Source organism: Peromyscus eremicus, chromosome 13 (genome assembly GCF_949786415.1).
Source record: "Peromyscus eremicus chromosome 13, PerEre_H2_v1, whole genome shotgun sequence".
Taxonomy (NCBI): domain Eukaryota; kingdom Metazoa; phylum Chordata; class Mammalia; order Rodentia; family Cricetidae; genus Peromyscus; species Peromyscus eremicus.
Window position 1 is genome coordinate 9,966,158 of NC_081429.1, and position 24,724 is coordinate 9,990,881.

The window sequence follows — 24,724 nt, forward strand, 5'->3', positions numbered from 1 at the left end:
CCGGTTTTGGCTTGGAGACCTGTCCATGCATGGTGCAGAGCCTGTTTCCTGTTATTTCATTAAATGTCCACAAAACCCTTTCAGGCCATCTTAGTTGGGCTTCTGTCCTGGAGATAAACTGCCATGACTGAAGCTAATGGGGAAGAGAGGGTTTATTTCTCTTATATGTCCATATCACAGTTCATTATCGAAGGAAGGCAGGGCGGACCTCAAGTAGGAACCTGGTAGCAGAAATTGAAGCAAAACCATGGAGGGACACTACTTACTGGCTTGCTCCCCATGGCTTGCTCAGCCTGCTTTCTTATAAAACTTGTATCACCTATCCACGGTTGGCACTGCACACACTTGGATGAGCCCACCCACATCAGTCATTAATGATTAGTCAAGAAATGCCCTAAGGCTTGCCCACAGACCTTCCCAAATGGCTCTAGCTTGTCACATTGACAAAAAACTAACGAACACCAGGGTAAGAATAGCATTTCATCTTCAAATGAAGAAAACCAAGGCTTAAAATAACCACTCAATAAAAACCAGGAATCTAGCCTCAAAGCCTGTCTCATGAGTAGACAGTGAAACTTGCCCTTGCTTTTAACCACAGGGGCCAGACGATGTCTGGGGAACACCCTGTGATCAGAGCCTCTCAGGAAGGACAGCTGCTGGTACAGTTTGGAGATGCCTGGCAGCACACCCATGAATCAAGGGACTAGAGAGAGGTTCTACCTGATTGAGTTTCTCATTGTCCTTACCATCGTTTCTGTTCAGATACAGAGTCTCTCCCAAAAAAAGCTCACTTGTTGAAGGCTTGGTCCCCAGCTGATGGTAGTCCAGAAAGGTGATTTGATTATGAGAGTGCCTTCTTTCTCAATGGACTAATCCATTGATTAGTTCATAACTGTGTGTATTATTTGGAAATGGAACCTAGATGTAGGAAGTTGGGCCACCAGAGGCATGTCTTTGAAGGGTATGTCTTGTTCCTTTGCCTTCCTTTCTCATTTTCTCTGCCTCCTGTGAGCCACTTTGGCCCACCACATGCTCCCTGTCAGATGTCCTGCCTCGCAGTGCACAGGCCCAGAAACAAGGGTGCCAAGGAGCCATCTTGGAAACCTTTGAACATCTGAGTGCATAGTGAATCACGTTAATTTTTCCTCTAACATTGTATTCTAGAGAGACTTCCATTTCAGTATGCAGATGGCAGCAGCCTTACTCTTTTTTTTTTTTTTTTTTTAACCGTGCTCAGCATTTCCTGGTTTGAATGTTCAAATGTCAAGCAGTCCTCTAGTGTAGTCGGACTTTCCTTTGGGCAGCCAGCTCACAAATAAAGACATGAAGACTTACTATTAATTGTGAAAGCTTGGCCTTTGCTTAGGCTTTTTCCCAACTAGCTCTATAACTTGAATTAACCTGTTTTTATTAATCTACATTCTGCCACATGGCTCTGTTACCTCTTCTCTGTACCATATGTCTGACTTCTTCAGTGTCTTGCTGATGTCCCTCTTGTGCCTAGATTTATCCCAAATTCTCTCTCTGCCTGGAAGTCCTGCCTGTTTTCTCCTGCCTAACTATTGGTCATTCAGCTCTTTATTAAACCAATTACAACACCACATCTTCACGCAGTGTAAACAAATATTCTGCCACACTTTACTGACTGATTGATGTTTAAAGTTAGTATTAGCAGTATATTGTAACAAGTGCTGTTTTCATGCATGGTTTTGCACTCGTAAAGTACCTCTAAGAAGTGGGAATTTTAAGATAATGATACAGATGCTTGCGTTTGTTGGGTAGTACCACCCTGGCCCCACTAGAGGTTGATACTTGCTCCCAGCAGCATCCCATGAGCATGCCTGTTCTCCACATTTTCCAACATGGTGTACTTTGAGATTCCAAGTTTTGCAGAGAGATGATAAGTGTAATTTTCATTTGTGTATCTCTAATTCTGAGCTCATTAAGCCCTCTATCACTTCCTGCTGTCTTCTTCCTTTCCTCCTCTTCTTCCTCTCCTCCTTCATCTCCTTCCTCCTCTTCATCTTTCTTTCCCTTTCTTTTCATGGCACAAAGGATCAAACCCAGGGACTTGTACATGCTAGAAAGTACTGTCCCCTGAGTTATCCTCCAGCTGTGGTGGAGGATAACTTGTCTTTGCCCCTCATGTGCCAGTTTTAAAAGTGTGTACTGGGCTTTGGATATACTATACTGGGCCTTGCTTATAGAAGTTTTATGGTTTTAAGTCAGATATGTTAAAGTCTTTATTTTGAATTGACTTCTATATATGGTATTAGGTAAGGGTCCAGTTTCTTTCTTTAGCATGTGGTTATTCAGTTTGCCCAGTCCCATTTATTAAAGAGTTTATTGTTTTCTATTCTGTCTCCTTGGGAAAAAAAAATAGTTGACTTAATTGCTTCTGTTTATTCTGAGCTCGCTATACGTCATTGGTTTTGTGTATAGCTAATTCCAGTACCATATTGTTTTGATTGATGTGGCTTTATAATGTCATTTGAAATCAGGAAGTATGATGTGCCCAACTTTGTTTTTATCTTCAAGATTGTTTTGGGTAATATGAGACCTTTTGTGGTTAGACACAAATTTTAGACATTTTTTCTATTTATATGAAAAATGCCATTAGAATCTTTAAAGGAATTGAGTTCAATCTGCAAGTCCCACTTATATGCTGTCTACAAGCAACATGCCATTTCGATTCAGAGATGCTTATAGGCTGAAATGGTATGCCATGGAAATGTTAGCTAGAAGAAAAGAGGCTGTACTTAACCAGACAAAGTAAACTGTCTGTACAAACAAGAAAGTCACTATATAATGATGGATGGGTCAATTCAGCCTGAAAGTGTAATGAAATATACATGTACCCAACATCAGAGCACCTACCCCTAAAGCAAAACAGTAGCATATGAAGGGAGGAAGCTGAGAACAGGACAATTGTTGGAGACTTTGGTACCTTACTGAGACAATAGAAAATCAATCAAGAAGCTGCAGACATGAACAGCATTAGAGACTAGTGAGCCTGTTCCAAGATCGCTCACTTTTTTTTTTTTGTTGAAAATGTAATTGTTTCTTCTAATCTGTCCTCAAATTATAGTCAATTGTATAGGTAAAGGCTATTGACTTTTGTGTAATAGTTTTCCCCTGGTCACATGACTGGATTTGACTTCTTTTATAATAGTTTCTAGTTGCTATCCTTGGATTTTAAATGTTCTTTTCTTTTTTTTTTTTTTTTTCCCAGAGCTGAGGACCGAACCCAGGGCCTTGCGCTTGCTAGGCAAGCGCTCTACCACTGAGCTAAATCCTCAACCCCTTGGATTTTAAAAATAACATCATTTTGCAATTTATGATAGTTTGCTTTTTTCCTTCTAGGTTTTTACTTACCCCCTACCCCCCCCCCCCATCTCTGGTTTGGTTTAGTTTGATTTGGTTTTTTCTTTCTTTCTTTTCTTTTTTTTTTTTTTTTTTGATTTGTTTTTTTTTCAAGACAGGGTTTCTCTGTGAGTACAACTCACTTTGTAGACCAACCTGTCGTCAAACTCACAGATCTGCCTACTTCTGCCTCCTTAGAGTACTGGGACTAAAGGCATGCACCACCACCACCACCACCACCACCTAGCTTCTTTTTTCTCTTTTACTATAAGTGTTAAAACAACAGCATGGAATTTTGGAAGTCAATCTTAAGATGATAAAGAATAACTCCTGGAGCCGGGTGGTGGTGTTGGTGGTGGCGGCGGCTGTGGCGGAGCACGCCTTTAATCCAAGCACTTGAGAGGCTGAGGCAGGTGGATCTCTGAATTCAATGCTAGCCTGGTCTACAGAGTGAGTTCCAGGACAGCCAGGATTACATAGAGAAACTGTCTCCTGAAAAAAAAAAAAAAAAAGAATAACATCTGATGCTGAGCATGATGGCTTATGCCCTTAATTCTAGCACTGTAGATGTAGAAACAGGAAGATCAGGATCTCAAGGCCAGCCTTGTCTACATAATGAGCACAAGGGTAGCCTGTGCTACATATGATCTTGTCTAAAAAAGAATTGGGGGCTAGACAGATGGCTCAGAAGTTAAGAACTCTTGCTGCTCTTGATGAGGATACTAGTTTGGTTTCCAATGTCACATAGTCACCTGCAACCCCAGTTACAAGGGATCTGATGCCCTCTTCTGCCCTCCAAAGGCTCCAGGCACACCTGTGGTGCACATACATATGTGTAGGCCAAACAGTCATGCACATTCAATGAAAACTATTCTCAAAAACAGAAAGTCACATTTGGTGGCCTGCTGTCCCACATCTGTCTTCCTAGCACTGAGTGGCAGCAGCAAAAAGACCACTGCAAGCTCAAGGCCAACCTGGTCTACTTAATGAGATCCAGGCTAGCCATGTAAGTTACGTAGTGAGACCCCGCCCCACCCCATCCATGAAAAATCCCTACAGTTACATCAGGCTAGGGATTTGGCTAGTGATAGAGTACCTGCCTGCTGTGCTCAGTGTCTTGCTTTCTTACCACCTGCGGCACTGGTGGTAAGAATTGTCTCAAGTTGGAGACTGCTCTTGTAGAGGGCCCACACTCAGTTCACAGCTCCCACGTGGCTGCTTACAACCACCCAACTCCAGTTCCAGGGGATTTGGTGCCCTCCTCTGACCTCTGCAGGCACCACACACTCATGCAGCAAGCATCAAGTGTGCAGGTAGAACACTCATAAACAAAGTAAGGATAATAAATATTTAAAAAATAATTATATCATCTGTGATTGATATGTAAAATGAATAAAAATTTCTTGAGCTGGGCGGCAGTGGCTCACGCCTTTAATCCCAGCACTCAGGAGGCAGAGGCAGGAGGATCTCTGTGAGTTCAAGGCCAGCCTGGGCTACAGAGTGAGTTCCAGGAAAGACGCAAAGCTACACAGAGAAACCCTGTCTCAAAAACAAAACAAAACAAAACACAAACAAAAAAGAGTTCAGTGTTCTCTTTTCATCATTAGTGTGTTATTACTTATTTGGGTTTTATGGGGTTTTTTGTTTGTTTGTTTGTATGTTTGGTTTTGAGCCAAGCTTACCTGGGAACTCATCCTGTGTGTCAGGGCTAGCCTCAGACTCAACAGCAGTTTTCCTGGCTCAGCCTCCCCAGGTACTAAGATTACAGCCAGCCATGAGCTTACTACAGTTACTCATTTGGCCAATTCTATACTGAATGTGTCCTTGTGTAATTAGCTTGGTGCAGTTTATGAGACAGTCTATATGGAAAAGTTCCAGAGGTGGCCTTGTTGGGACAGATAAATACATACTAAACTTTGAAAATTATTTTCAAATTCCTCCCCAATGGTTACACATATGAATTTATAATATTAAGATTTTTGTTGTTGTTTTGTTGGTTTTTTATTGTTGTTTGTTTTTGAGATAACAGTCTTACTGTGTAACCCTGGCTTGCTTGGAACTCACTATGTAAGCCAGACTGGCCTTCCAACTCAGAGAAGCCAGCCTGCCAGTCTCCTGAGTGCTGGGATCACAGGTGTGTAGCATCATGCTCCCCACACTCCCAATTTCTTAAATAGGGTCAGCAAGGTAGCCTTGAGTCTGACAACCTGAGTTCAATCCCCAGGAACCACAGAAGCCATGTAAAGGTGAAAGGAGAAATTCAGCTCCACAAAGTTGTCCTCTGACATCCACGTGCAGCACCATGGAAACATCTCTTCCCCTCAAGAAATTTCTTTTATTTACAGTCTCATCACAAGGTGGAATTGCCTTACAGACCTTTCTCCTGATCCTCTAAGATAAATGAATGTCACTGTTTTAATTTATCCTGGGACTAATTTATTAACCGCTAAGCTCTGTTTGTTTTTCTTCCTCAGCTTATGTGTGGGTAGAAGATAAATTATATTAATTCAGTATGATTCTAGATTATTTGTTCAACATCTCTATTCAAAAGTTTTTCAGCCAGGCAGTTGTGGTGTACACCTTTAATCCCAGAACAGGGGAGGCAGAGGCAGGTGAGTCTCTGAGTTCAAGGCCAGCCTGGTCTACAAAGTGAGTTCCAACACAGTCAGGGCTACATAGCATGTGAATATTGTCAAATAGTAAGTTACTAATTGGAATACTACATAAATAGACTTTGGAATGCTACTTTTTTTTTTTTTCTTTTTTGGTTTTTCGAGACAGGGTTTCTCTGTGTAGCTTTGCGCCTTTCCTGGAACTCACTTTGGAGACCAGGCTGGCCTCGAACTCACAGAGATCCGCCTGGCTCTGCCTCCCGAGTGCTGGGATTAAAGGCGTGCGCCACCACCGCCCGGCTGGAATGCTACTTTTTATTGGTAATTTATATTGATAAATTATTTGATAAAATGTTAACTGAACCTAGAAATGGTTGCTGTAGTCTAGAATCAGAAAGAAATGACTAAAACACACTAAGAATGTAAGATGGAGTTTTTGTTTGTATGTTTATTTTGCTATCAGTTTCTAAGCCCAAAATCCATTTATTTCTATGTGATAGTTTGTGAATCTTATACATACAAGGTCAAAATGAAGCAAGAAATTCAATAAAACGTTATGTGGAACATGTGACTTTATGCCAGTTTTCACAAACCTTTGTTGTTCTTCATACAATCAGTGAGCTTTTTCTCACCTGTCTCCTTGCAGCCTAAGTGTGATGGACAGGTCTTACTGACACAAGTGTGGAAGCATTTGAACCTGATTGAATGTGACTACTTTGGTCTGGAGTTTAAGAACATCCAGTCCTACTGGGTATGTGCTTTTGATTTGCTTTTGGAAATTGGATCTAACTGTGTTGTAGAATAACCATGGTGTCCACGGTGTCCAAAAAACCTTTTAGGTCATACTATAATGATGTAAACAAGATGTTTGATAAGTGACACATCATTCTTAGCAAAGCTGTGATAATAAAGTACTTGATTTTTCACCTGTGAGGAATATGCCTGCCTTTAAGCCTAAATGCATATCCTCCTTAAACTTATTCCACCCACTAGCACCTGTGCCAAGGAAACCTTCTGAGTTGCCATGACAACCACCGATGCAGCCTGCTAGATCTGAATTGTGTTGCAAGTTGATTTTGAGCAAAGTGACTAACTTTGCATCATTTCACTTATTAAACAAACTGTAAAAGTGTGGCGTATTATTATTTATAGATGTGACTGTTTTAAAAACAAAAAACTCATCAGCCCTTTAGATCAGAAAGTGTGTCGTTGCTGTGCTCTGTCATGTCTCGGCCCTGCAGCGGGGTGGGTTTGCTTGAGTTTTCTGCTCCGGTGCACAGCAGACACCTTGCACATAGCAGCATCAGTTTGTGGCTTGCTCACAATTGGTTCTGTTTGAGAGCTGAGCGTTACCCAGATTAGTGTTACGGAGTTATAGCACATTAGTGGTGCTCCAGCTCCTTGAAGCAGGCATTGCTGAGCTTCCTGTACAGCTTATTAAGATGTGATTGTTGTGAAAGAGAACAACTTAAAATATCCTGTCATAAAATCTTCTAATTAATTGTTTGTGTTTTGTAGTATACTTACTAAATGAGGAAGTTATTGACTAGTTTCATTCTCTTCTGTTTAAACCCTGTTTAGATTTGGCTTGAACCCATGAAGCCCATCGTTAGGCAAGTACGAAGTAAGTACCTTGTTCTGGAATGGTAAATTCTCTACGTGTTCACGGTCATTGTCACGGCTCTGCATAGGTGGGAAGAGTAGTCACAGTGGATAGACTTGAAGTCGCTTTGCTGGTTGGTTTTTAAACTACAGTAAACAGGCATAAGGACATTAGATTTAACTCAAATCATCATAGATAACTTGCCTTAAATTTGAAAGTCACAGGATTTATTGCTTGGTATCTTAATTGTGGGTCAGTATGTTATGGGGAGAAAAGTTTCTTTCTAAGTCATGAGAAGACATTGCAAGGCCTTTTTAAAGAAACTTTTGGAGGACTAGAAAAATGGGTCAGTGGTTAAGAGCACTTGCTGCCCTTGCAAGACCCACTGCCCACATGGAGACTTATAATCCCCTGCAACTCCAGTGCAGGAGACCTGACGCCATTTTCTGGCTTCCAAGGACCAGGCAGGCATGTTGGGCACATACATATATGCAAGCAAACACTTCTACACTTAACAAAACAAACTTTTTGTTTCGGGGATTTTTTTATATTTTCTTGGTTTGGGTTTTGGATGTGGAGAGGGGAGCAGGTTCTTTCCACATATTCCGGACTGCCCTTGCACGCATGATCCTGCACATTAGCCTCCCAAGTGAGGGGATTACAAGCATGTGCTGTCATGGGCAGCATTGACTACACCTTTTTAGTAACTACATTAAGGAGAAAAGGATAGAAGTAACTTGCACAGAGAAGATAAGACTGTTCATGTTGCCATAGCATTTTAGCCAACTTCCTCCTCTTTCCCTAAAAACTATACAGCTCTGGTGTTAAATTTCAGTGGCACAGACATCAGATCTGCTGTGTCTGGTGCCTTTTGCAAAGTCAGATTGTTCTAGTTCAGTTAGTAAGTACCGGTGATGTTTTTTCTCTCTAATGTATATAAGAATTAAAAAACATGTTTTTATTTCCACAATATTAATGGTATAAGCATCTTAATGTAATTTTATCCTAAAATATAATCAGGAATGTATTTTGTTCTGTGTGTCGTCTCATTTTCAAGACAAGGTCCCTTTGTAGCTCAGACTAGTCCTGAACCCATGACCCTCCTGCTTCAGCTTCCTAAGTGCTGGGGTGCACCACCGCTCCTGGCCCATATTTGTTGTTGTTTAAATTCATTGTTAATACTGCTTTTGTTTTTAGGGCCAGGGTCTTACTCTGTAGTCCAGGCTAACCTCAGACTTATCGTGTTGCCTGGGATTGCTTCAAATGCACAGTAATCCTGTTGCCTCAGCTTCCCTGGTGCTAGGGTTACAGTCGTAAGCCACTACAGCTGTCTATAATTAAATTTTATTTTTTGAGAAAGGATCTCATGTAGTCCAAGCTGGCCTCAAAATTGCTATGTATCCAAGGATGACCTTGAACTCCTGGTCTTTCTGCCTCTCTCCAGTGCTGGGATTATAGGATACACACACCTGGTTTTTATGTGGTCTTGGGAATGGAGCCCAGTGCCTTGTGAAAGGTAGACACATACTTTCCCAACTCACCTATATCCTCTCTAGCTTTTTTTCTGTTTCTTTTTGAGGCAGGGTGTCACTGTGGAACCCCAGATGGCCTACAACTCAATTTGTAGACCAGGCTTGTATTGAACTCACAAAGATCCGCATGCTTCTGCCTTCCAAATGCTGGAATTAAAGGTGTACACCACCATGCCTAGCGTTAATTTTAAAGTTTTAATGTGTAATTTCCCACCTACTTTAGAATGTTCCCCAAGTAATCTCTGCTTAAAACAAAATATTAAAATTTCTCAATACATGTGATTGGTAATTAAGGACTCATTAATGAGTGTATAGGAAATGTCTTTGATATTTTATTATAGAAAGAAAATAAATATGGAGATTAACCTTATCTGTGACATTTTATTTATTTTATTTTTATAGGGCCAAAGAATGCAGTGCTTCGTCTGGCAGTAAAATTTTTCCCACCAGATCCTGGTCAGTTGCAGGAAGAGTACACAAGGTAATGAGCTCATGCTGATCAGGGGCGTTTGTTATTCACCTGCCTGAGTGGTTAGGAGGGAACAAAGCTGTCTTTCTACTTAGTTGTTTCTGAGTGTAGCTGAACTGTATTTTTACTACATTTATTTATTTATTGTGAAAAATATTATGATATGCTATTTCAGTGCTATAATTTTATGAAAATATCCCTTGATATTTTCCAGAGAGACTGAATTTTTGCTGAACCTCACACCCAAGTTAATGATACACCTTGAACTCACATAAGCTTTATCTTTGTTTTAGTTAGGATTTTCATTGCTGTGAAAAAATACCATGACCCAAAGCAAAACCTTTTTCTTGGGGAGGAAGAAGTTTATTCCATCTTACAACTCTCAGGTCCCACTGTGTCCCTGAGGAAAGTCAGGGTAGGAACTCAAGGCAGGAACTGGAGCGGAGGAATGCTGGTTACTGGCTTGCTTTCCATGGCTTGCTCAACCTGTTCTGCAGCCCCTCACCCTTTGGGATGGTCTCACCTATATTAATCATTAATCAAGAAAATGCACCGCAGACTTGCTCACAGACCGTTCTGGTGGAGGCATTTTCTCAGATGAGGTTCCCTCTGCCCAGATGACTCTAGCCTGTGTGAAACTGACAAAAAGCCCACTTAATGTATCTTTTTCCTACTGTGTTTAACCTGCCTTTAAGAGAACCAGCCAAACTTGCCTCGGATTGCCCATGCAATCAGCTTTTACAACCTAAGCTAATTAATGGCTTCAATCTTAAGTTATGTCCTCTTCCATGCCCCTCACCCAGATTGTGTGTGTGTGTGTGTGTGTGTGTGTGTGTGTGTGTGTGTGTGTGTGTATTGTGGTAACTATCTGCTATAAAATAAATATTCTGCTTATAAAATAAATATTCACTATAAATATTGGAAAAGCATATGGATATTGTTTGAGTGAGTTAGGGTCAATAAAATGATTCCCCTTGTAGAACTCTGTTAAAGATTTCTATAAAGGACCCCTCGTCCCTTTGCCGTGCTGTTTATTGTATAGTTCAATAAATTCAGAGCCAAGTTCTTTGTTAAGGGACAGACAGACCTAAGGGACTGTCAGACATTAGACAGCATTCAAGCAGGCACAAATATATACAACGACAGACCACAGATTGACCAGTAACCACGAAGTGTGACAGATGTAGTATGCAAGGAGAATAATGGAGAATTCAAATTTGAGCTTGTTCTTGGTCAAATAAATACAAAATGAAGTGTTTGTTTTTATTTCTTAATGCAACATGGACACATTTTGGTACCTCTAAAGTTATCTTTAGTGCATTAAAACACACACACACACACACACACACACACACACACACAATTACAAACAAAAAGAATGAATGAGAACAAGGTGGATGTCTCTGTGGGTAAAGGTGCTTGCTGCCAGCCTGCTGACCTGAACTCAGTCCCAGAACCCCATGGTGGACAGAGAGAAACAACATCCAAAAGTCATGCCCCCACTTCCACATGCGTGTGTGTGGCACATTAGTATTCCCAAATAAATACTTTTAAGCTAAAAAATAAATGAGCTAGGAGACAAATAAATGCCAGTAAATGTGGTTAAAGAAGATCTTAGCATCTGGTTATTATACAGACACAAATATGAAGTAGAACTTAGAAGAAGGATCTATGCTTTAAACTTGAAAATAAAACTTGAATGGAGTGCTAGAACAATTTCAAATAGTATTTTCTGCATGGCTTAGATTTATGTTTACAAATTAAATTTGTCAAATTAAAATTTGTCAAAATTCTGATCATATAAATATTTATCAACAAAAACCTACTTAAGTGAGAGGTGTATACCATGCAATAGTCCTCATGAATAGCGGCATAGAATGAGTCAGGTAGGGGTATGAGGAAGTTTCCATTGCTTCTCTAATTATATGTTGCTCTTTTTGTAGAAATTACTGACAGAAAATGTAACAGTTGTCCTTGAGGTGGGAAAGATTAGGAAATCTTCTCTGTGCCTTTTGTGCTTATGTATATTGATTTTATAATGAAAAATAAAGCTACAACTTTAAATTAGGTTCAAGCTGGGTATGGTGACACACACTTTTAATTCCAGCTGAGTCAGGCAGATACCTGAGTTTGAGGCCAGTGCCCTGGTCTATAGAGCAAGTTACAGGACAGCCAGGGATACACAGAAAAACCACATCTTGAAAAGCCAAAATAAAATAAAAAATAAAATAGACTCAAAACCCTGGGTCAGATGCAGATGAAAGAGAATAGGACACTATCATAGTGTCCCCAAAATGAGTAAGTCCTGACTGGGCCAGGATCATGTGAGTTACAGTGAATCCCTCCTAAAGGCTCTGTAGATCATGGACCATGCAGGAACTCATGGAATGTCAGGTACAGAGAAAGGAGAGCAGCATCTTAGGTTGATGAGGAGACTGAACTATAGCTAGCAAAGCAGTGCTACTGTAAGTGAACATAAAACACACCTTGGTAACTTACTGAACTCTGAGAAGCACCATGCGGGACCTTTTTGAAGGGGAATCATTTCTAAATCATATTCTCCCAAATTAAACAAAATAGTCTCTAATTTAGAATCCTGTGTCTGAGTATTAGGTTCAGCTTGGTTTGGGGCAATCTGGTTTTTTGTTTGTTTGTTTTGTTGTTGTTGAAAAGGTTCTTATGACTAAGGCTGACTTTAACTCACTGAGCAGCCGAGGGTGCCCCCTGTTTCCACTTGCTGAGTTTAAGGACTCTAGGCATTGGCCACCACAGCCTGTTCCAGTGTTGCTGGGGATGGAGCCAGGGCTTCGTGCACTTGGTGAGCACTCTACCAACAGCCCGGCCCTGGGAAGTCAGTTATGCCCCCTTATTTTCATTCAGAAGGCCTTTTTCCCCTTTAGTTTATTAAAAAGTATATCTGTGGCAAAAAAGAAAATTTCAAATAAAGTTATGTAAAATAAAAAACCAAAGTTCTTTGTCCTTGCCCACCCCTTACCCCCCAGGTAAGTTCAAACACTGGGCAGAGATCTTCCTAAGAGTTCTTTCAGTGAACACAGCTTAGAGCCTCAAGGAAATTATGTTACAAAGCATTATCAAATGATACATGTGAACTGTACGTTGAAACTTTCCCCCCATGTTTAGTAATCCATAGCCTTTCACACTGAGTGTAGACTGGCACCTAATGCATTCATTAGCATCTTAGTGCATTTGGGGCTTATTCCCAGTTTTTCTGTTAAAATATCATAAAGAAATGTCATTGTTGGCATGCCTTTGTGAACTCTGGGAATACTGCTGTGGAAAATCTGTTAGCATGGAACTGTCTGGTTCAAGAGCACATACATCTTAAATTCTGAGTCTACAGGTGCTCCTTTCAGCTGCGTGTATACTAAAATTGAAAGGCTACAGAGATTAGCATGCCATCTACATAAGAACAATATACAGGTTCAGAAGCATTCCATTTCGTTTATCAAAAAACAGAGAATGTAGTAATTTTTTTTTTTTTTTTTGCATGTGTGTGCTTTGCCTGCACGAGTTTCTGTGTACCACATGCGTGCCTGATGACCACCATGAAATTCTCTGGCACTGGAGTTACAGAACAATTGTGAGCCACCATGTGGATGCTGGGAATTGAACCTAGGTCTTCCAGAAGAGCAACATGTGCTCTTAATTGCTGAGTCATCTCTCCATTCCCAAATCTAGTAAAATTTTAATAGTTTGTACCAAAGTGTAAATTTCTGTGAAAACAGGGAGTTTGGGTTATTCACCAAGTTTTGCAACTTCCAGAACAATACTTAGAAAGAACTACTTAGTCATGCTTATTAAGGATTAAATTAAGATATAAATATTTTCTTTTTTCTTTTCTTTTTTATCTATCTATCTATCTACCTACCTACCTACCTACCTACCTACTTATTTATTTTGAGACAGGGTCTGACGATTATGTAGCTCTGGCTTTCCTGGAACTTACTATGTAGACTAGGCTGACCTTGAACTCACAGAGATATACCTGTCTCTGCCTCTGGAGGGCTGGGATTAAAAGTGTGTGCCACCATGATTGGCCTCAAAAATGCTTTCCAATTGCCTTCTCTGTTTACATTTTCACCAGTGGTGTTTTAAAGTACATGTGTCTTAGATTCTCACTGAGACTGAGTATTATCAATCTGCTTCAAAGCATTACAGCACATTTGAAGCTGTCTTAACTGTGTATTTCTGTTCTTCTGTCCAAAACTGTGATTGCAGTTCTGTAATATGAATTCATGAACTTCCTTGTTGAAGGTATTCCCTCAGAGAGTGTGATTGCGTGGATTAGTGATATGCCTGAAAAGGCGAATTTCTCTGTCCTGCTGTGGACAGAAGTTCCTCTGTGTGCTGAGCACTTTGGGTGTGCTCTGACGTGCACGACAGAGCCTGCTGAGCAGACTTGTCTTCTGACCTTTGGTGTCTGCTTGCTCTGTGAAAGGGCTTTTGTGACTTGTGCTTGGAGGGCACTCCATTTTGTTCAGTGTTGAGTGCTGCACCCCAGAGCTGTGTGCGCTCTTAGAGAGGCGTGTCTGTATTATGTTCAGAACTTTGGAGTTGATCTTCTCTTGCTTGAACACCTGTCTAGGTACCTGTTTGCCTTGCAACTCAAGAGAGACCTCCTGGAAGAACGCTTGACGTGCGCTGCCGCCACTGCAGCCCTGCTCGTATCCCACCTCCTGCAGTGTTAGTATCTGCGCCCCCGCGGGAGGGTCTGGGACAGGCCAGCAGAGCTGCCCTTGCTTGGCTGGTGCGCATGTGTAATTGACAAGTCTGGTTTTGGTTTGTTTTTTAAATGGGCATTTCTATTTAGATGTATTCTTGATAAGATGAAAGCTAACCACTGTAATGTGCCACTCCTTGACAAATAGCTCTGCATATAGGCCCAAAGCCCAAATCTGTAGTTACGTTCATTCTTCAGAGTTGTCTCCCATTTGTCTTTCCTCTGTCTCTCTCCTTCCCGGTGCTGGAAAAGAACAGCGAGCCTCACACTTGCTAGGCAGACATTGCACCACTGAACCACAGAGCCCGCACTCGGGTGTGTTGTTGTTGTTGTTTATGTTTTTAAACAACTTGGGCTGGCCTTACTTTGTGTACCCAGACTGACCTCTGTCTCCGCGCCCCATCTACCTTTAGCCAATTTAACAGCAATGCATATTCAGTCCAGAGTCAGGCTGTAAATCAGATCCTCAGCACACCCAGAAGGGGCCTCCTGAGGGTGAGTTAGAGTCCCCGCTGTCTAAACATTAACGCTGAAGGGAAGAGAACACATTCCTTTAGTGTCTTATGTGGAACAAAAGGTGGTGGAGAAGGGTACAAAAACTAACTCACTTCAGACATAGACCGTGAAGAGTAGCAAGAGATTCCGAGACGCAGGCACGTGTTTTACAGGACTTATGAAGACATAGGAAGGGAAGGACCCACATTGTTTCTAGACTAAGGCGAGGCTATGTTATGGTGCATTTACTATGTACAGGCAAAACACTCACATACATAAAATAAAAATAAATAAATATTTTTTTAAATTATAAATTTAGGAGATTCTTGAAAATTTGAAAAGCCCTGAAGGAAAAAAAAATGATTTAGCCTGCATTTTTCTAAAGCAAAATAATTGTCGTGGTTATAGTATTCATGAGACAATATATGTATAAACTGATTTTTAAAAATAGAAGCTGGGCAGTGGTGGCCCACACCTTTAATCCCAGCACTTGGGTGGCGAAGGCAGATCTCTGACTTCAAGGCCAGCCTGGTCTACAGAGTGAGTTCCAGGACAGCCAGGGTTACACAGAGAAACCCTGTCTCAGCAAACTAACAAACAAATAGTAAGCTGGGGCGAGAGAGACGACTCAAAGGTTAAGACCACTTGCTGCTCCTGCAGAGGCCTCAGGTTCTGTTCTCAGCACCCACATGGTGCCTCATAACCATCAACAGCTCCCGCTCCGGGAGTACATGCTTTCTTCTGGCTTCCTCAAGCTCTGCATGCACATGGTCCATGTACATGCTACATTCCTATGCAGGCAAAACACTCATACACACAAACTTTTTAAAATCTTTTAAAACATAAAATAAAAATTGTCATTATATTCAGGGTTCACTATAAACTATCAGAATTTTTGGTCTTCAGGAGTTAGAGGGGAAAATCCCTATACCTTTCTGTGTTTATCTTTGAACAACATATTTGGAAATATGCTGGAAATATTTGGAAAGATAAAATATAAAATATTTGCTTTCATTGTCTCATCTCAGCGGAGATAGGGGATTATGATGAAGCCTTGGATCGAGAACACCTCAAAGTCAATGAGTACTTGCCCAACCAGGAGCAATCCCTGGAAAAGATACTAGACTTCCATCAGAGGCACACGTAAGTTGGTCAGGAGTGGGGGTGACGCAGTTAGAGCTAAAGGATGTTTAGGGACTTTTGTTAGGCTTCTGCAGAATTTGAACTGAAGTAACATTGGTTGTTCTCTGGTCTGAGAACATGCAGCAGCCTGTGTGGGTCTAACAAAGCAAGGGGAAAGTCCCACATTCGGGCACAGAGCAGGGGAGCCTTCCTTTGCTCCAGATGTGACTTCATGTGAGCATTGATTTCCTGAGGCTGCTTAATAGGATGTTGGCCAGATTCATTCTGTTTTCTGGTAATGTAACCTGGGCTGTGGACTGTATAGCATTTTAGGAGACCTTTATGTGGATAGATCAGTTATTTTTGTTGTTGTTGTTTTTCCCAAGGTAGGGTTTCTCTGTTTAACCCTAGATGTCTTGGAGCTCGCTCTGTAGACCAGGCTGGCCTCAGACTCACAGAGATGTGCCTGCCTCTGCCTTCCAAGTGCTGGCATTAAAGGCGTGCGCCGCCACCGCCGCCGCCGCCGCCACCACCACTCAGTAAATTCAGTTGTTTTGCGATGATAAGAAAGATACCAGTATCATTTAGGACATTTCCTCCAGCTCACTGTTCAGTAGCTAGTGTCGTTGGCATATAACTTCTAGTAAATTGTAAAACTAATCATTTAGTGAGTTCAGATGAAACACTCTACCTTTTACAAGTAGATTAGAATAAGAAGATGGAAGACTAACACAGAAGGAGCCCATTTCCTCGGCCTCCACATGTGGTGTGCTAGTTTTGTAGTTGGTAAATGCAGAAGTGAACCACATGCCCCCTAAAAATAAAAACTTCCACGTTGATTTGTTAGCTGACTTATCTGACTGTTTTCCTGACCTATTTCTTATATGCTTTGACTCCTTTAGAAGACAAGTGTTTGATATGTTAAAATGTCCTTCATTATAGGGGCCAGACACCTGCAGAATCGGATTTCCAGGTGCTGGAGATTGCAAGAAAGTTGGAAATGTATGGCATCAGATTTCACATGGCTTCTGATAGAGAAGGGACCAAGATTAATCTGGCAGTTTCTCACATGGGTGTCCTTGTGTTCCAGGTAGGTGGAAGGACAGGGAGGGGCCAGAGTCCGGTGCACAGGGGCTTGCTATGGTTTGTTGTTGCTGTATTTGTTGGTGGACTTTTGTTGTGATGAGTGAGTGCTGTGTGCAGAAGAGAAACTTAGCGTATCATCTGATCTGACCCATCTCCTACAACGAAGAAGCTGCTTTCTGGTCCTTCTCTCGCCCAGTACAGCTGTGCTCACTGCCCTGGAACTCACAGTCGTGACTACTGCCTGGGCTGACCACTGCCCAAGGTGTCTGCTCTGTCATTCCTTCTAATGGTGAACCAGAGTCACCTTTAGGATCTGAAACTCGGGCCAGGATCTTGTCTGGGGGTGGGGCAGAGGACATTCTGGGGGTAAGAACTCTGCTGGGCCATGAGAGTTTTGATGACAGGGAGCTCAGAGTTAGACACGCTGGGCCTGAAAGCAGAAGGCCTGGTTTATCTGTATGAAGATCAGTCGCAGCCACGACAGACACAGTATACATTCCCTGTGCTACAGCAGTCTAGGGGTCTCCCATCCATGGTGTGTGTCAGAGGTTAGAATCAAGGCACCTCCCTGAAAATGTAGACTCACGAGAAACCTGCAGTTAGAAGGTGACACAGTCCCTCTGCTGCAGGCCGCAGGAATATGGACCCCCCTAGTTCCCGATATCCCTCCATGTGTCAGCTCCCGGGAACGCTGGCCAGATTGACAGGCAGCTGGAGGCTTCTTTGAAAAGCCTGACTGTCTAGCACCTGTCGGTGCTGATGCCGGTGCCTGCGACTACAGCACTAGTGTGGAAACTTCTCCGGGTCGCTGAGTGTCAGGACAGCACAGAGAACCCCGTCTGTCCTTAACCTGGATTCACCCTTTGGTGCACTCCGTCCCTGCTTCTACCACAGTGTCCTTTGAGATAAGTGACATACATCCTCACCCTCAGACCTATATGGTATGTCCTATGGATAAGGTGCTTTTTACATCATCACAGTGCATTTACCACTGACACCGTAATACAGTAATCCCAACCGTCTTCAAGGCAGGCTGGGCAACAAAGCAAGCCTCAAAAAAAAAAAAAAAAAAAAATTAGCCTGTGGCATAGTGGCTCCTTGGGTAAGCTTGCTTACTGCCAACCCTGATGATATGCGTTTAATCCTCGGAAGCCACATGGAGGAAGGAACGGACTGCCTTCTACAACCTGTCCTCTGACCTCCACACATGTCCCATGGCTTGTATGCACCCGTGCGTGTACACTTGAGCACACGCACGCACACGCGCACGCGCGTGCACACACACACGTGCACACACACACACATACACACACACACACACACTCTCACACTGTTCTGTACAAATTAAACTGGTGATTTTACTGGTCCTACAGAGGATAATTAAAATGACCGGCTTTCGGTTAAGAATGAGAGGGAGGCTCTACTGTAGATTCACTGCTGCTTCAGGCTCTGAGCCTTGTCAATCTGCTGTTATTACAGAGGAAATGTCAATCCCTAAAAACAAATCAGAATGCTAGAAAAACAAATGTAGAACAAACTACACATTTAGAAATAGGCTTAGGCTTACAAAATGGTTCAGCTGATGAAGGCCCTGCTCCCAAATCCTAGTAAAAAAAAAAAAAAAAAAATTTTTTTTTTTGGTTTTTCAAGACAGGATTTCTCTGTGTTACAGCTCTGGCTGTCCTGGAACTCAGTTGATAGACCAGGCTGGCCTCAAACTCACAGAGGTCCACCTGCTTTTGCTTCCTGAGTGCTGAGATTAAAGGCGTGCGCTACCATCACCCAGCTAAAAGTTTTCTTTAAAAAAGAAACCAAGATCTGGGCGCCAGGTCTACCCATTGCTTTTTAGGGAGTCATTTCTAAGCCCTCTGAAAGCTACATACGTGTGCACTGGTCATGCACCTGTATTTGTTTTTTGCGTCTGCCCATCTGCTGATGTGGAAACCAGAAGTTTTCTTTAACTACAGTGCAGTCTAGGGTGGTCTTCCTGCCTTTCCCTAGGAAGAAACCTGACACCCCTCTCTGCCAGCCTGGCCATCACCATGGCCTCTTCCAGACACTTCCCTTTGTTGGGGGGACTTCAAAATGTGTGATGCTACCATTGGTTTTTAAAATTTGCAATGAAGCTGTATCTAAGAAATTTAAATCACCAGTGCAAAATAGATAATATATGTGATGTTGGCATTTGATTCAGAGCTGTTCTAGGTGAAATGGTGATGTGCACTTGAACTGCTCTGCTGCTCATCAAGGATGTAGCTGAAGCGGATTCCGCTCTGTGAGAAAAGTCATGTGCGCTTACATTGATTACATTGTAATCAAATGTACCATGTGTGTCTGTCTCTGATATTCCAGGGAACCACCAAAATCAACACTTTCAACTGGTCCAAGGTCCGGAAACTAAGCTTCAAGAGGAAAAGGTTTCTTATCAAACTCCACCCAGAGGTCCATGTGAGTATTATTTTAGAACTTTTAATATTGTTAGGCAGTTTAATCCTACAGAATATTAAGGGTCTTTTTAAGCATTTAATATAAAATCTCAGCACTCTGGAGGAAGAGGCAGGAAGATCAGAAGTTCAAGGTCATCCCTGGCTACCTAGGGAATTAGAGGCTAGCCTGGGCTAGAGAGCCTGTCTCCAAAAACCCTACTTTATAAATCATTTCAGGATCAGGTATTTGATAATTTAAAGTTGGGACTTGGGATCAGAGTCAAGATGGGGATGAGTGCCCAGCATGCCCACATTGCCCCTCTAGGGAGCTTATCAGTCCCTACCTGAGGGTTTCCAGTTCAGCATGAGCCTAGGAAGGCACACGCTGAGAGTAATCTGGACCTGTCAGCAATACACAGTGAGGACTTCTGCTCAGCAGTTTGCTTGCAGAGGACCTGGCTCCGTTCACAGCCCCTGCCTGGCAGCTCACTGCTGTCTGTAGCTCCAGTTTCAGGGGATCTCTTCTGACCTCCATAGGCTCCTGCACACACATGGTGCATATACATACACACAGGCACACACACAGGCACATTCATTAAATAACTCCCAAAACTTGACCCCTGACTAGGTCTGATGGAATAATAAGAACTCCTTTTAATCCCAATGCTCTGGAGGCTGGGGAGGAGAATTACAAAGTTTGAGACCAGCCTGGTTTATATAGCAAGATCCAGTCTAAACAAAAGAAAACAAAACACCCTCCCTTTTTTTTTTTTTTTTTTTGGTTTTTCGAGACAGGCTTTCTCTGTGTAGCTTTCGCCTCTCTTGGAACTCACTTGGTAGCCCAGGCTGGCCTCAAACTCACAGAGATTCGCCTGGCTCTGCCTCCCGAGTGCTGGGATTAAAGGTGTGCACCACCACCGCCCGGCTAACACCCCCCCTTTTTATCAGAGATTCCAGTCAACAAGAGCTGACAAGCTAATAACCACCATTTCACCACTGAATGATTAGAAATAGAAAAAGTGTAATCTGTGCAATGTGATCATTGGGAAAATTCAATACTTCAAGTAGTTAGTGTTTAAATTGTATCTTCTTTGTTCAAAGGAAGCTAGGAAACAGTAGATCAGCTGAGCTGTGGCCTGGCTGAAGCTTGAGATGCTACCTGGGTGGGCTTCAGGGTACTTCTGGTCCCCTGGGACCGATCAGAAGAGTGTCTCTGTCTAAGCCTCGGAGAAGCACATGGGGCTTTTGTCCATGTTCATGTGCAGTATGGGGCTGCATTGACTTTAGTAGAGACTTGGAGCATGTGTCTGTCTGCATGTATCTGTCTGCATATGTCTGTGTGTTTACTTGGCTGTTTGGTTGTTTTTTGTTCTTGTTTTGCTTGGTTTTGGGGTTTGTGAGACAGTGTCCCCCACACTATGCTCAGACTCCTAAGTGTTGTGATTATAGCTCCACTCCACAGGCTCAATCAAAAGAAAGGTGATCTGCTGTTAATTATTTAAAATAGTTCTCTACTCTCTATGGATGAAAAGATGCAAGTCAAAGGCTTCCTTTTTCTCTGTGAGTAAAAAGTGTTTCTTAGAGTTAATCTGGAAAGGTAGAAGAGAAATACTACTCTGTTGTGGAATATCACTTTAACTGTGTAAAGGTGTGTTACATTTGTCTGTGCTGCATTTGTTTAATGATGTAAAGGTGTGTTGCTGTTGCACTTTGCCTGCCAAAGGCACCTGATTGGTCTAATAAAAAGCTGATCAGCCAATAGCTACACAGAAGAGGGACAGGTGGGGCTGGTGATTGGAGAGAATAAATGGGAGAGAGGAGAAAGAGAATGAAGGAGAAAGAGAAGATGCCGCCCAAGGCCACCCGCCAGGCAGCTGGACGCGGAGTAGGACATACAGAATGAAAGAAAGATAAAAATCCCCGGGACAAAGCGTAGATGAGAGAAGCAGGTTAAGTTATAAGATCTAGTGGGACAATCATAAGATAAAGCTGAGCATTTATAACTAATAAGTCTCTGTGTCATGATTTGGGAGCTGGTTGGTGGCCCATAAGAAAGCTTGCTACACTGTTCAGTTTATGAAAGCAACTATTGGAATGGCATGTTTTAAAGTTACATTTAAATCTCTAAACACCTAGGGTTTTTTGTTTGTTTTGTTTTGTTTGTTTTGGTTTTTTGAGACAGGATTTCTCTGTGTAAACAGTCATGGCTGTCCTGGAACTTGCTTTGTAGACCAGGCTAGCCTCAAACTCACAGTGATGTGCCTGCCTCTGCTGGGATTGAAGGCGTGCCCACCGCCTGGCTAGCCGCCTATGTTTTAGGACTCAGTAGAAGAATGGAAGTGTTGCAGTTGTAGAAAATGATTCGGTGAGATAGACCATAAGATTCAAAGTGCACGTGGAAGTATTGCAGTTGTAGAAAATGATTCGGTGAGATAGACCATAAGATTCAAAGTGCACGTGGAAGTATTGCAGTTGTAGAAAATGATTCGGTGAGATAGACCATAAGATTCAAAGGCACGTGGTCCTAGAGCTCACAGTTGCATTTCTAGGAATCTATGCCAAGAACTCAAAGAGACAAACAGCAGTGGTTTCTTCCTGTTGATACACGTGAGCCTGAAAACTATAACCTGTAGTTATCTAAGGCATGTGCTGCCATGCCTGGCTCTGATTTTTAATTTTGAGACTGCCTGTGATATGATCTGCTTCCAGATCTTGCTTCTGTTCTCCAGTTCTTTATTGTTGTGTTTGCTTCTTGAACCTTTGTATTTTGTTTCTAGGGACCCTACCAGGACACATTAGAGTTCTTGCTGGGTAGCAGAGATGAATGTAAGAACTTCTGGAAGATATGTGTGGAATACCATACCTTTTTTAGGCTTTCTGACCAGCCTAAGCCAAAGGCAAAAGCTGTCTTCTTCAGCCGGGGCTCCTCCTTCAGATACAGGTAGGGCTAACCTCTGCTGCAGGGGAGCTGACTGCTGGGGTGAGGGAAGAGAGAAGGAGGTGGCATAGGCTGGGCAGATGAGTGTATTCAGGAGCAGTTTTGTGAGGGACAATACACAGAGTTATTTACCCATGTTTCTGGAAGACGATGGACAGTCTGTTCCTAACTCTGAACGGTAACACTGGCGATTACTGTTTCGTTGTGTTGTTAACTGAGCTTTTATTTGTAGTGGAAGAACTCAGAAACAACTAGTAGACTATGTCAAAGACGGTGGGATGAAGAGAGTTCCATATGAAAGGTAAACTCTGACACTTATGATATAAAGTGTATGTCTTTACATTTTCTATTTTAACACTTTTGTGGGGGGGGCGTTTTTGCCTGCGTTCACATGCCTGCAGTACTCTCAGAGCCAAAAGAGGGCGCCAAATCCCCCGGGTCTGGACTTAGAGATGGTGGCTAGCTGCCATATAGATGCTTAGACTTGAACCCATGTCCCCTGGAAGAGCAGCCAGTGCTCTTAACCACTGAGCATCTCTCCAGGCCCCTCTCCCCCTTTAAAAAACAGGGTCTGACTGTGTAGCCTTGGCTGTCCTGGAACTCACAGAAATCCTACTGACTCTACTTCCTGAGTGCTAGGATTAAAGGCATGTGCCACTATGTCCAGCTTATTTTAAATATTTACTTGGATAAATGACATTTTAAAGGCATAAGCATGTATTTCAATGCTGAGGGTTTTTTTTTTTTTTTTTGGTTTTTGGTTTTTGTTTTTTAAGAAAAATGGGCTTGTAATGTCTTCATGGAGATAATTGTATTCGTAGTTGGTATCAATTTAAAGTCTCTAAACTACATAGCTCATTTTTTGTATGATGGTTCTACGTGGTGTCTTAGTTTCTCTTCCTGCTGCTCTGATAAAAATACCAGACAAAAGCCACTTATGGGAGGAGGGGCTTGTTCTGGTCTACAGCTCCAGGTTACAGCCGCCACAGTGGGGAGAGCAGAGCAGCAGGCCCTTGGAGCGGTGGTGACAGCGCTTTCCCAGTCGGGAAGCAGAGTGCTGGTGCCTTTGCTCAGCTCGCTCTCCTTCTCAAGCGTAGGATCCCCTTCCAGGGAAAGATTCTGTTCACAATGGAAGTTAACGTAGTCAGCATAGCTGGGCGGTGGTGGCACACGCCTTTAATCCCAGCACTTGGGAGGCAGAGGCAGGCAGATCTCTGTGAGTTCTAGGCCAGCCTGGGCTACAGAGTGAGTTCCAGGAAAGGCTCCAAAGCTACAGAGAAACCCTGTCTCAAACAAACGACCAACAAACAAAAAACCATAATCAGCATAATTCTCAAGGCGTACCCAGAAGCTAAATCACCCTCACAGGCTTGGACCCCTAAGTGATTCCAGATCCTGTCATGTTGACAGTTAATGCTAACCTTGATGGTATGGTAAGCCACCTCAAAACTTAGGTGAAGTTTTCTTTAGTGTGAATATATAATTTTATCCCTTTTGAATTTCTTTTTTAATTTTAGTTACTCATTCCTTTTATGCTACCAATTTGTAGCTTGCCACCCTGTCTTGGTCATGTTCTTATGTGAGCTTTCTTTGTGGATACAGATATGGAGATGGGGGGGGGTGTGTGAGCCTCATAGCATATTCTCTGTTTTGCAGACGGCACAGTAAGACTCGGACATCTCTTCATGCTCTCACTGTAGATCTGCCTAAACAGGTCAGTCTTTGGTTGAACCATTAGCGATATTAACTACCAGGGTGTGCTCTCCTAGACAGTCACCCCCAGTGTTGTAAGAAGGCTCACATGGCTCAGTGCACGCTTCTGATTCAGAGAGAATCCCAGATGATGAGTCTTAGTGTTTGCGGTTGCTGGGAAACCGGGACAGCTGCCCGCTGTGCCAGTGACTTCCCAAGCACACTGTAGCCTCTGCAGTGGCGGGCTGACGCACTGCTCTTGAAGGATGCTGTACAAAGATGGAGCACGGAGGAAACAGCTTTGCAGCTGTGTGTGTTTGGTCTGATTACATAGATGTGCGCAGACTCCTCATGGAAGAACACTTGGCAGGGATGTCCCCAGTGAGATATCAGCTGCTCCGCACCCCTATGCTGAGCCATAAGTGACTAGTCTGTGTTCCAGGTCTGCCTCACAATACGTCTTATACCACTTTCATATTAACTCCCACACTCAAGCATGACTATACGACCAATTCTGCTTTTGGGTACCATCATGTCATTGTTTCCTTGTGCTGCTGTGGTTTCATGCTTATAGTTCATTCTGAGCAGTGTTTGCCCTTTTTATTGATGGTCTGTCATTTATACTGAACACAGTTTCTGAGAACT

The 24,724-nt window shown here is 42.6% G+C and overlaps 1 protein-coding gene across 2 annotated transcripts in view; it reads left to right on the forward strand.

Annotated features, from left to right (window-relative positions):
* Farp2 (FERM, ARH/RhoGEF and pleckstrin domain protein 2) overlaps nt 1-24,724 on the forward strand; it is a 104,299-nt gene that overhangs the window by 33,289 nt on the left and 46,286 nt on the right. For both annotated transcript variants that reach the window (XM_059278625.1, XM_059278624.1), the window contains exons 3-12: nt 6,622-6,726; nt 7,557-7,599; nt 9,513-9,591; nt 14,186-14,283; nt 15,844-15,958; nt 16,880-17,027; nt 19,376-19,471; nt 22,227-22,390; nt 22,620-22,688; nt 24,044-24,101. In XM_059278625.1, coding sequence (XP_059134608.1) covers nt 6,622-6,726; nt 7,557-7,599; nt 9,513-9,591; nt 14,186-14,283; nt 15,844-15,958; nt 16,880-17,027; nt 19,376-19,471; nt 22,227-22,390; nt 22,620-22,688; nt 24,044-24,101 — 975 coding nt within the window. The remainder of the gene's footprint in view (nt 1-6,621; nt 6,727-7,556; nt 7,600-9,512; nt 9,592-14,185; nt 14,284-15,843; nt 15,959-16,879; nt 17,028-19,375; nt 19,472-22,226; nt 22,391-22,619; nt 22,689-24,043; nt 24,102-24,724) is intronic.